The sequence below is a fragment of the Peromyscus eremicus genome, chromosome 19 (assembly GCF_949786415.1).
Source record: "Peromyscus eremicus chromosome 19, PerEre_H2_v1, whole genome shotgun sequence".
NCBI classification, from domain to species: Eukaryota; Metazoa; Chordata; class Mammalia; order Rodentia; family Cricetidae; genus Peromyscus; species Peromyscus eremicus.
In genome coordinates, this window is record NC_081435.1 from 24,291,725 (window position 1) to 24,303,816 (window position 12,092).

General features: G+C 42.3%; 1 protein-coding gene across 1 annotated transcript in view; it reads left to right on the top strand.

Annotated features, from left to right (window-relative positions):
- The window catches only part of Ctnna1 (catenin alpha 1), a 131,872-nt gene that overhangs the window by 101,163 nt on the left and 18,617 nt on the right, over positions 1–12,092 (top strand). The window contains 1 exon segment of the mRNA XM_059246026.1: positions 11,928–12,020. Within this exon segment, the coding sequence (XP_059102009.1) occupies positions 11,928–12,020 (93 nt within the window).

Here is a 12,092-nt window from a genome sequence, read left to right on the forward strand (position 1 = left end):
AACTGGAAAGGAGAAAGTCAGCTTCTACAACCACTAAGAGTATTTGTGGGTGTGTTTGGAAGGAGTGACTTTTCTGCAACAGAGTTCTGACACTAACTGCCAGGAATTAGTGTAAACCTGCAGGGTAAGGTCAGAGGCCCCAGCAAGATAGGGCTCCGAGATATTACCACACTGACCAGCTTGCCTCAAATCCTAGGTATTTTTATAACCTATTTCTGGCTTGATAATTGACTAGAACAACACATACATACAACATTTTATTTGAAAGGCAAACTTTTAGTCAGGACCAGTCAAATTAAGAGACACATAGGTTGGAGCTCGGGAAAAATTTTTGTCCCCCACAGATGGCATTGGGGCATTCCACCCGCCTGTGGCACTGGTAGGTATACCAACCTAATTGCTCCCATGAGTCTCTATGTCCAGAAATTTTGTTCAAGTTTCGTTATGTATGCGAGTATGTGATTGATGGATCGCACTCTCACTCTCTCCAAGTCAAGCTGGCCTCAGAAGCTCCAATTATTTAATCAGAGGGTTGATTCCCTATCCCAAGTAACCCCATTAGTGTAAACTATCAGTTTTGGCATGGGTAACTGAGGGACTACTTTTATAAATTCCAAAAAGTTGAGGAATATTTGGATTTTATGATGAATCAAAAGTAAAGCCAGGCACATTACATAATACACGGTACTGTGTGCTTCAGTGTACTGTGAAGTCACGTCACATGCATGGTTTTAGTAGGTATCCTGAGCACACAGTCGGCCTAGCCTGCTACATAGAAATCCCACAGCAGAGGTGAAGGCTGCTGAGTTTGTTTCCTCCCCAGGTCCATTTTATGATCCTCACCTATTTCCTTACTACTTCTCTTCCCTGGCACGATTGGCTTTGAGCTTTGCTTTCCTTTGGAGTTTCTGACTTTTAACAGTCAGATTTACTCTACTCTCCAGGGATCAAGTGGATTATTCAGTGTTTACTTCTCATCAAATCATAGGTTTTTATTCAGCCGTGTAAATCCCTTTCTGTGTAGCCTTTTTAAAGCATCATGTATGCTGAGTACTTGGGAGGCAGAGTCTAGGACTTCAAGGTCAGGCTGTTCTGTGCAGTGAGTTCCAGGCTAGCTTGGGGCTACACAGTGAGACTCTGTGTAGTCTATGCTTCCCTCCCCCGCCCGCAAGCTAAAACTCATGTGCCTTCTGGGACTCCTTCCGTCTTTCAGTCATAGAAAAGTCACTGTCTTCAAAGACAGTGTATGCCACTTGTGGAGTGTTCTCTGACTGTTAGGAGAGGGAAGCTGCCATCTACTCCAAAACCTCACTCTCCATCTTCTTACTGTTAAACACTTGGGAGTTGAAAGTATTTTCAGTATGAAATATATACTTTTAATAATATGAAAAAATATGAAAAAAACAAATTAGTTTCATTTATTATATGTTCAAATGATAACAGCTTTAGATTAAATGTATTTCACCTTTTTAGTTTTTTACGTCACTACTAAAACTTTCACAAGTCTCTGCTGGACAGTGCTAGATGATTTCCAGGCTTTTTGGGAGCGTTCTTGATCCCAGCTCTTCCCCGAGTGTCCTCCATTCAAGGCCAGCTGTCAGTGCACACCTGCTCCGGGGGCAGCAGACGTGGTATGGCAGTAGCCAAGGCCTTCGTCATTCTTCGTCATTTCATCTCTTAGGTAATGGTGGCGATGTGCTGAGATTCCCACTTAGTTCACAGTCACTTAGAGCTCCTAGGTTTTCCCTGGAGAGGGACCTACTCCATAATGGCCATCTACCAGGTCCATTTCTGTCAGTGTGGGTGCATGTGGGCATTTGTAGTTTTGATACTCGGTCGTTGTAAACTTAGATCTGGTCTAACCTTTTGTCAGAATTGCTGCTGTCATTGCTCTTTATATTATCAACTTTCCAAATGTGTGTCATTTCTTCTATCTCTGCTACTTAGTTTTAAAAAATATGTATCCTTTCTCCTTTCATCTAATCTGATGTCTTTAAAATGTTGTCTAAGATAAAGCATAAGATAGAACCTTTCAACTTGCCACCAGAAATCTCCTGATAGAACAGGTCTTGTGTATAATTGGCCTTTCAGCCAGTCAAGAATCCTTTTATTTTTATCTTGCTTAAGACATCTAGATAGGACAGGTCTACACTGTTCCCCTCATGTCCCTTCTAGTATTGAGCATGAGATAATTATATAGTTTCTCTGTGGCTCTATGCACCCTGTATTCTTCCTAGAACAGGTTCCTCTACTGTCCTGTCCAGTTTTCATGTCATTAAAAGTCCGTCTAGAAAATGAGAAACAGATTTGCAGGAGTGATAGAGAGCAGCCTCTACACAGTCCTATCCAGTTGGAGCAGAACTCATCGGTGTCGCCACAGAGCTGATGATCTGGTTCTCCTCTATGCTGAGCAGCATTGGTGTGCTTCCCAAACGTTTGGACCTGTTGAAAGTTGAAGCTCTTCGCTTCACTTTGGTTTCCCATGAGTACTTGGGTACTGCTGCTATGCACATACTGGGAACTGCCCCTGGAGTCAGAGGACAGCATCTCACACCTAATTCCTGAGATGTACAGCCTGATTGCTCAGGTTTTTAAAGAAATGTGCTCCAGATCTGGTATGGTGGTGTCTTAGGATTTCTGTTGCTGTGATAAAACACCATGATCAAATAGCAACTTGGGGACAGAAGGGTTTATTTCAGCTTATAGTTCACATCACAGCCCACCACTGAGGGAAGCCAGGGCAGGAGCCTGGAGGCAAGAGCTGATGCAGAGGCCGTGGAGGAGTCCTGCTTACAGGCACTAGCCCAGGTGTCCCCTCCACAGTGGGCTGGGCCTTCTCACATCAGTCATCGAGCAAGAAAATGTACCATAGGCCAATCTTGGTAGGGCCATCTTCTCAACCGAGGATTTGCCTCTCCAAAAGGTTCTTGGGTTTGTTTGGTTTTTTGTTTTGTTTTTCGAGACAGAGTTTCTCTGTAGCGTTGGAGCCTGTCCTGGAACTCGCTCCGTAAACCAGACTGGCCTCGAACTCACAGAGATCCACCTGTCTCTGCTTCTTGAGTGCTGGGATTAAAGGCTTGCGCCACCACCGCCTGGCCCCAAAAAGATTCTTAACTTCTGTCAAGTTGACATAAAACTGGCTAGCACAGTGGGTAGAGTGCTTGTCTCTGCCTTGTAAGCCTGCCTGCCTGATCCAGTCCTCCAGACATCACACTGAAAGGAGAGAGCCAACTCCTTAAAGCATCCCTCTGATTACAGAGCGGACAAGGTCGTCATACTGACGCAGCTGTTCTGTGATTACTGAATCGTAGGGTCCAGGGCACTAGCCAGGGTGTGCCTACACTTGTTTATGGCAGTGTTCTTAGACATAGTCTCCCTGCCCTCCAGGTTTTTTTTTTTTTTTGTTTTTTTTTTTTGGTTTTTTTTTTTTTTTGTTGTTGTTGTTGTTGTTTTTGAAAAAGTACAAGTCTCTGGAAGCCTGTAGATCTAGCCTGGTAGCTTGGGAATGAAAGTGCCGCTTTAGATGAGGTACATTTGTAGGACACCAGTGTTTTAGAATAGAACTTTTATCAGTTCAGTTTTAGAAACTGGGATGAGATTTTGAAGCACTAAAAAGAAAACACTGTATTAGAGAAATTCAAACCTGATTATGTTTTTCCCTTTTGTTGTTGTTACGTATACAAAATTGATCCCATAGTAGGTTGGCTGGTTGTTTGCTAAGGCAAATGATACTGTAACGTGCTGAAACGTAACTTGTCACCTCTCTCCTGTTACGGCCATTGCATGTGTTGTAGTGCACAGAGCACACCATTTTAACAGTTGGTTATTAGCTGTCTTTTTAACCAGTCCCTGCCATGAGGCTAAGTTGCTGTCTTGTGTACTTTTATTTTGTTTGCTGTCTCCTGCTCAGCTTCTCAAACCCAAATTCTAAGGCCTATTCTCAAACCTTTCCCCAAGTTCCAGATCTGACCAGTAAACTCCCATTTTCTTGGTGTTTAATTTGTGTGATCACATCTGTAGTATAACTGTCACCCTGTTGGATTTCTGCAGCAGCTCCTAACGGGCATTTGGCTTGCACTTTGATTCCTATCTAGCTTCTTTCCTGAGAAGAAAGCCAGTATGATCTCCTTAAATCAGATCATGCTGTTCCTTTGCTTCCGAACTTTTCTCACCTACTTTTGCCATGACTTCTAGGGACAGATAGGATACAGTCTGAAACGGCAGTTAACCATAGCTCACGAAGTGTCCTGTCTGCATTTCCAGCTGCCTTTAGTCCTGTGGGTCTCCTTGCTGGCCAGTCACACCTTTCTCTCCTGCAGGCCTGGATGTGCTCTTTGCCCAAAAGTCACCTCCCTAGATCCCCTCAGCTTATGTCCTTCCCAGCCTTCCTTACTATCTGAAATTAGTGTATTTACTTAATTTTCTTATTTATCTAGCCCTACCCACTCTAATATAATGTTCTTTTAGAATATGGGCATAGAGTGATGCCAAGTACATACTAAGTTCCAACAGCTATTAGACTAGTGAACTTTCTGATTCTCGTTAGCAGACGTTGTGCAGATGCTCTCTTTGGATTCAGCCAGCATCCAGACTCTGATTCAGTTGTGTGTAGACAGCTGATAAACACAGAGCTCTGCATTATGAATTTTACTAAAATCATCTTTGTACACATAGAACACTTGTATGTGTAGTGTGTTTATGTTTGTGCACACACAGAAGCCTTGAACCCCTCAGAGCTGAAGTTAGTGTGTCAGGATGCCTGGCTTATCAGTAGACCCAAAGTTGGGCCTTATGATCAGTGGCAAGCACTGATCTGTCTCTCCAGCCTGAATAAGATCTTTTGGGATGTGAAATTGAGAAAAATCTGGAGATTAAAAAAAAAGTTGAAATGACAGATTTAAGCAGTATGTCATTTATTCTCTTTTTTTAAAGATTTTTTTTTTTTTCTTTTTTGGTTTTTCGAGACAGGGTTTCTCTGTGTGGCTTTGTGCTTTTCCTGGATCTCGCTCTGTAGACCAGGCTGGCCTTGAACTCACAAAGATCCGCCTGCCTCTGCCTCCCCAGTGCTGGGATCAAAGGTGTGCGCCACCACCGCCCAGCGTCATTTATTCTACTTAGCTTCATTTACACTTTCAAAAACCTAAGCAAATTTTTTTATAGATTGAAAGAGCGAAAAAAAATGTAGAAACATTATGTTAGCAAACAGTTGTGGACTTCGTAAGCCAGGCATGGTTGGTCACACCTTTAATCCCAGCATTTGAGATACAGAGGTAGATGGATCTCTATGAGTTCAAGGCCAGCCAGGGCTACATGGAGAGACTGTCTCAAACAACAAAACAAAGCAGAGATGTAGCACTAAATAACAGAAGTCCTTACCTATGTGGATATTATCTTCTAGAGAGAGAGAGAGTGTGTATGTGTGTGGGGTGGGGGGATAAAATAAGTGCATAATTTATGTGGTATATAGACCTTGTATAATGCAGTGTGAAGTGGACTGAAGGAATATTTTAAAAATTTTATCCATTTTATCAGTGTTTGAAATAGAAAACTATTGAAAGTTTGAATTCAAAACTATTCTTTCAGTACTCTTCAATACATGACCAATATAAATTTGGAGCAGAGCAGATTTGTTGCCTCTTAGAAATCGTGTGTGTGTGTGTGTGTGTGTGTGTGTGTGTGTGTGTGTGTGTGTGTGTAAAATTTCTCTTTACAACATTAAAGGTTATAAAATAGGATACAAACTTCTTTAGTGTGGGAATGTCCTGTAAAGTTCTTCAAGTGGTATTAGTCCTGATATTATGGCTCCATTTGCTCAAAGGAGGGAACATCCTGTGGTGCCCACAGCAGACACAGTACGTTAGGAACACACAAGATCAGTTTCAGGTTTTAGCAACACAATTTAACTTCTCCAGTTTCTCTTAATGAGTCGTTACTGAAGCTCTCCTTGACTTGACTCTAGTCATAGTCGAGAGCTCTGTTGTGAGACCTCCCCACTGTTAGTTCTGAGGGCCGCCTGGGCTCTAGGGCCGACTCCCCACTGTTAGTTCTGAGGGCCGCCTGGGTTCTAGGGCCGACTCCCCACTGTTAGTTCTGAGGGCCGCCTGGGCTCTAGGGCCGACTCCCCACTGTTAGTTCTGAGGGCCGCCTGGGTTCTAGGGCCGACTCCCCACTGTTAGTTCTGAGGGCCGCCTGGGCTCTAGGGCCGACTCCCCACTGTTAGTTCTGAGGGCCGCCTGGGCTCTAGGGCCGACTCTTGCACTGTGGTTGTCACTGTGGCTGTCATTAGTAGAGCTTGTGGACCCCCTGCAGCATGGCTAGCCATTTTTTAATAAAATGTACATAGATGTCGTGTGTCCCCAAGGCTGTTGATGGGGAAGGAGGAGCAGGGGTCTGGAGCTGCTGAACTGGGTGACTTGTGTTTGCAGTATAGCACAGGGCCTTCTCTCATCTGCCTGTAAATAGTGAGGTAGTACTTCCAGGCAAAAAGTACCATTTCTACGTTTCCTCCCATATCAAGTTAATGATGTCTTCTTAAAAACAATTTATTTTTATTTTATGTGCATTGGTGTTTTGTCTGCCTGCATGTCTATGTGAGGATGTCAGATCTTGGAGTTACAGACAATTGTGAGCTGCCCTGTGGGTGCTGGAAATTGAACCCAGGTCCCCTGGAAGAGCAGTCAGTGATCTTAACCGCTGAGCCATCTCTCCAGCCCCATTAATGATGTCTTTATGTTAGTCTTTGACTAAAAGTATGCGAAGGTGGAAGGTTATTTGTTGTCAGAAATAGTAACCTTTTGTCACTAATGCAGCATCTGTGTGTCCTCTCTGATGACTTCCACTTTGTCCTCCTTCCTGCCCTCTTTGGCTGTGAGCATCAAGAGCTGAGGAGCAATCAGTATTTTTCACTTTTCTGAGTTCCTTTTCAAATTTATAACTTACGAGAGAAAAACAAGATGTTTCTGGTATCCTTGTCCGTTCAGCTTCAGATAGTCATTAAAATATCTTCTTATGATGGTGAATTTGCTGTACTCAGGTTACATCTCATTTGCTGCCTTGTGAATTAAGAGTTACAAAGTGAATGTAGCTCTTTTACTATTGAGATCCCTCTCTCCCACTTTTTTCTTTGTGTGGAACATCTTAGGGTATAGCTGCATTAGTTTGAAATGTGTATTTTTTTAACTACAAATTGAATGATCTGCATTATTTATTTGATTATTTTAAGATTTATTTATTTATTATGTATACAGTGTTCTGCCTGCATGTATGCTTGCAGGTCAGAAGAGGGCACCAGGTCTCATTATGGGTGGTTGTGAGCTACCCTGTGATTGCTGGGAATTGAACTAAGGACCTCTGGAAGAGCAGTCAGTGCTCTTAACCACTGAGCCATCCCTCCAGCCCCTATTTAGTTGATTTTTGTAGTGAATTCATATGTGGTAATATGGATCAAAGTGTCCTTGAAGGGTCTGTGAAGAATTTGTATTAAACATTGATCTTATATGACTGGTTGTGTATTTTCTCAGTGCTTCTGCATGATATGGCAGGCTGGAACTCTAGCAAGTAACAAATGAAGTTTCCATTTTCTGTAATTGTCGTGAAGTTGCATGAAAGAAGTGATGTGTCCGAAGAGACTTATGACCCTGGATTCCAGAAGAATTCTTAGTGTTGTGTGCTTACCCTTCTCATATTTTCCAGGCGCTCTAAGTTCTGCTGAAACTTAGCATGAGACTAGGGTGTCTTACTTGTTCCTGGGCCAGTCTTTCCCCTCTCCAGACTTGTCACCTTGTCAAGTTAACAAAGCAGACCCACCCTCCCTCCCTCCCTCCCACCCACCCACCCACGCACCATTTATTTACATGTTAGGGCTCACTTGCAGACATCAGAGGAAAACTTAGAGCAATGACACTTTCCTTTTACCAGTTGGGTCCCTTAGATCAAACTCAAGTCATCTGGCCAGGCAGCAGGCGCCTCCACCCAGTCATCTGAACTGCCCCAGAAACTCTGTTCTGAATGGGCCTCAGCATTTTCTTTTCTCTTGCAGCCTGGTAGGAGTGATAGAAGAACACTTTGCCCAGCCTTGGCTATGTTACAGTACAGATTAGAGGCCTGCCAGGCATGATTGTTCAGGCCTAGAATTCTAGTACTTGGAGGTAGAGGCAGGCAGATCCCTGTTTCAGACTAGCTCAGTCTACATAGTAAGCTCCAGGCCAGCCAGAAATGTATAGTAAGACCCAAAGAATGTAGGGACTCCAGTTTTCTCATTGGGAGAGGGGACTAATGATATCCCCCCCATGTTTAGTGAGGCACCATTTCTACGTTTACTCATAGATTAGGCAGTTAGGTAGACTAGAAATAGGGAACTTTAAAAATAATTTATCATTTAAGTAAATTCACTGTTATAAATCCTATTTTGTGTTTGTTACTAGTGATACTTATTTATACTCTGATTCTCCCTAAAATTAGATTAGCATGACTTATTTTGAACAAATATATATATATATATATATATATATATAAATGAAGTTATATGTGGAAAGCTAGGACCAAGTAAAGAATAGCAGGCAGTGTAATTGTCTTGCAGGAGTTTGGATTTCATACTGAACTACTGGGATTGGAGTGCTAAACAACCATGTAGGCTGAGGAATTCATGATGGTTTTTTTCCTGGGACATAAGTCCATCCAAAGACTAATTTCAGAAAGAAACCTTTCATGAGATTTGTAGATGAGGTGTCGAATGATTGATGTTCAACACTTTAATAATAAACATAGGACAAGTATTACTCATTAATGGCAAGGTCATGTGCTACCAAGCCACCTATGATGTGCAGAACTATCCAGTATGTGCCTTTATGTGAAAGAATTGAGAGCATTCATTACCATTGCTGATAGGTGGATTCATTTGTGCCATTAGTTTTTCCTTTTTCTTTCTTAATCCTGTTCATCTGTCACTCTTTCTCTATTCTTAACTCTTTTTTGATTGTGTTCTGTATTTTCCTCTTTTGTTTTGATACCACATACTTGCTGTTTTATCAGTAGAACCTGCCTCAGGCTTTCTGTATAGAAGGTAAATGCTCCCATGTTTCTTGTTTGTGTTTTTTTTATTCAGACTTCAGATATTCTTGACATCGCCCTGATACATACCACTACTGTGTTGGGATTGAACCCAGGACCTCACACTTACTACGTAAACACTCTCCACGAGCCATCCCCACTCCCAAAATACACACTTTGCTTTTACTTTTTAAAGATTTGAAAAACAGGGTCTTACTAATTTGCCCAAGCTATTTTTGAACTTACTGGGATTAAAACCTACGCCTTTAGGCCATGTGATTTGAGACAGGTTCTTTATTGTGTAGCCTAGACTGGCCTGGAACTCAGGGTCTTCCTACCTCAGCTCCTTGCTGCTGGGGTTACAGGGTATGCACTGCTGTACCTGTCAAGCTAAAGACTTCACACTGGTTTTATTATTTAATGGGAATGGGTGTTTTTGCCTGCATGCCATGTGCATGCCTGATGCCCCCAGAGGATGTAGATCCTCTGGAACTAGAGTTACACCATCTGAGCCACCATGTAGGTGCTGGGAATCAAACTGAGTCCTCTGGAAGAACGGCCCGCACTCTTCTAATTGCTGAGCTGGGCTGTCTCTCCAACAGACTGATTTTTTTAAAGTTGTATTGACTGCTGTTCCAAATCTAAAGGTGCAGATTTTCCTCAGTAAGAGGTGTGAAGGATTTCCCTCCCTTACTCCCTTTCAAGGTACCAGGTCTGGCACTGGGATATGAGTCTAGCCTCTCAGAGAGCTCTGGTTGAGATGTTGTATTTGCACATTGGTCATCGTGAGAAGTGAGTAGTCCTGGTCCTGGAGGGTGTATTGAAGCTTATTCATCCAGAAAAGACTGCCAGTGACAGGCGTCACTTCCCCTTCCCAGGCCTTCTAAAACAAACACTGTCCTCTTGTAGAGCATTACTGCTCTGATAGATAATACATCGGAAACATTTTAGAATAATGTTTTAAAACACAGGAGAAGTCGTCCACAGCCTTTGTCTTAAGATTTGTGTCAGGAAACAAGTGACTTGAAGAATTTAGCCGTTTTAGCCTTACCCCTCACTATTTTGTATTGGAATTCAGTCAAGAATATAGTACTTTACTTACTAATTTTGAAAATATTTGTAAGTTATAAGATTCACAAAATTGAGATGGTATAAATTGAAATAAATTGTTAGTGATGCGAGGGGAGAAAACTTAATTCTTTACTGAATGATTGTCTGAGGGCCACCTAGAGAGGACAGGGTGGGGCTGTGGGTCTTTCTGTGTCACCTCCCCAGGGCTTTGTGGTGAGCAGCTAGGTTTTTCTTTGTTTTCTAGAACACCCTCCCTTTCAGGTTGGTTTGTTTGTTTGTTTGGATGGTTGTTTGGCTGATGGGTGTGAGATAGGGTCTTCTCGTATAACCAGACTGGTCTCAGTCCTGTAATGCTGCCTCAGCCTCCCATGCGCTGGGATCACCGGAATTACCACCACTCCTGGCATCAAATACATTTGGAGTTTTAAGTCTTAAGTTTATTTTTTCAAAGTGTTCTGATAATTTGCAATGACTTTAAACAAATGATAATCTATAGAGCGTGAGCTTTTAGAGAAATACTTCTTTGCTCAGGTCAAGTTGATCACAGAAGGTGGAATTGTAAGCTTCTGGGATCTAAAATGTTATACTTGATGTGATTTTTAAAGGTTCTGGGAATATCAGAGACCACTTTCCAATTTTTATTTTGAAATTGCATGTTACTTCTGTTTTTCCTTGCTATTAGGTAAAATAGGATTCTGGTGCTTAATAGATAATAGTCTTAACTGTAATACTGCCAACAGTAGCCATAATAGTCACAATTTTCCTGTGCATCTATCCCACTGCCCGTGCCTTTATCATTCATACTCAGTTCATAGCTGAGATGAAGCTGTTTCTCAGCACTATGTAGTGGGCCTGGCATGGCTAACGGAACTGGCAAGGTTATAACTGTCTCAGCGTCGCTGAAGAGCGACATTCTCAGTGTAGCCAGAGTACTTGCAAGCTAAACTTTGACACAGCCTGTAAAAATCACTTCTGGTTATGTCAGCTGTGCTGTGGGGACTGTTGGGAGGGAAGGGAAAGATTTTCATTAAAGTAAACCCTGCCAGACAAGAAAGTCCAGCACCAGTGTCCTAAGAACTCAGCTGAAGGAGGCTTTGTTCATGTCTGGAGTTTCATCACCGTTTCCTTCCCATTTTTATGAGAGTGGTGTTGGATCCATCTTTTGTTTGTTTTGTTTTCGGAATGGAGTCTCACTATATAGTTCTGGCTGTCCTGGAACTCACTCTGTAGACCAGGCTGGCCTTAAACTCAAAGAGCTCCACGTGTCTCTGCCCCCTGAGTGCTAGGATTAGAGGCATGCTCCAGTACTCTCGCTCTTGGGTCCATCTTAATGTCACCTTTACGATGTTTTAAAAATCTTCTTAATTGACGTGTATTCAAATAAAACTTAACTTTATTTCTACATATGACAGGGAGAACAGCAGTTTGGAGCCATTTTTAATTTCCTTCTTTCAAGAACAGCTACAAAATTGATGATTTGTGGATACTGACAGTTCCTTTCTTGGTGTTCCTTGATTTTTCTTACATAATGTCTATACTAGACATCCTTATAGACTGTGTAGGCCAATTGAGCTCCTTCAGAGCCTGTGAGCTATCTCTTCTGATACCAGCCTACAGTGTAACATTGTGAAGTCCTTACTGTTAAAAGTGTGTCCTAATAAACTGTAATCAGTCTGAGAAGTGAAGCTCCATGGTGCTTTTGTTATCTCTCTGTTCTGGGAAGGCCAGAGTAAGAGGTAGGTACTGGCCTGTTTTCCAATCAAAGAGAAAAATGCTTACAGGCATTTTTATGTTCTTTTCTCTTGCAGGTTGCCAACTTGGCCTGTTCAATCTCCAATAATGAAGAAGGTGTAAAGCTTGTCCGAATGTCTGCAAGCCAGTTAGAAGCACTCTGTCCTCAGGTAACGTATAGCCAGCAAGCTTACAATATCTCCAGCGTGGGTTTTAGTAGAGTGGATGTGAATTTATTTTGT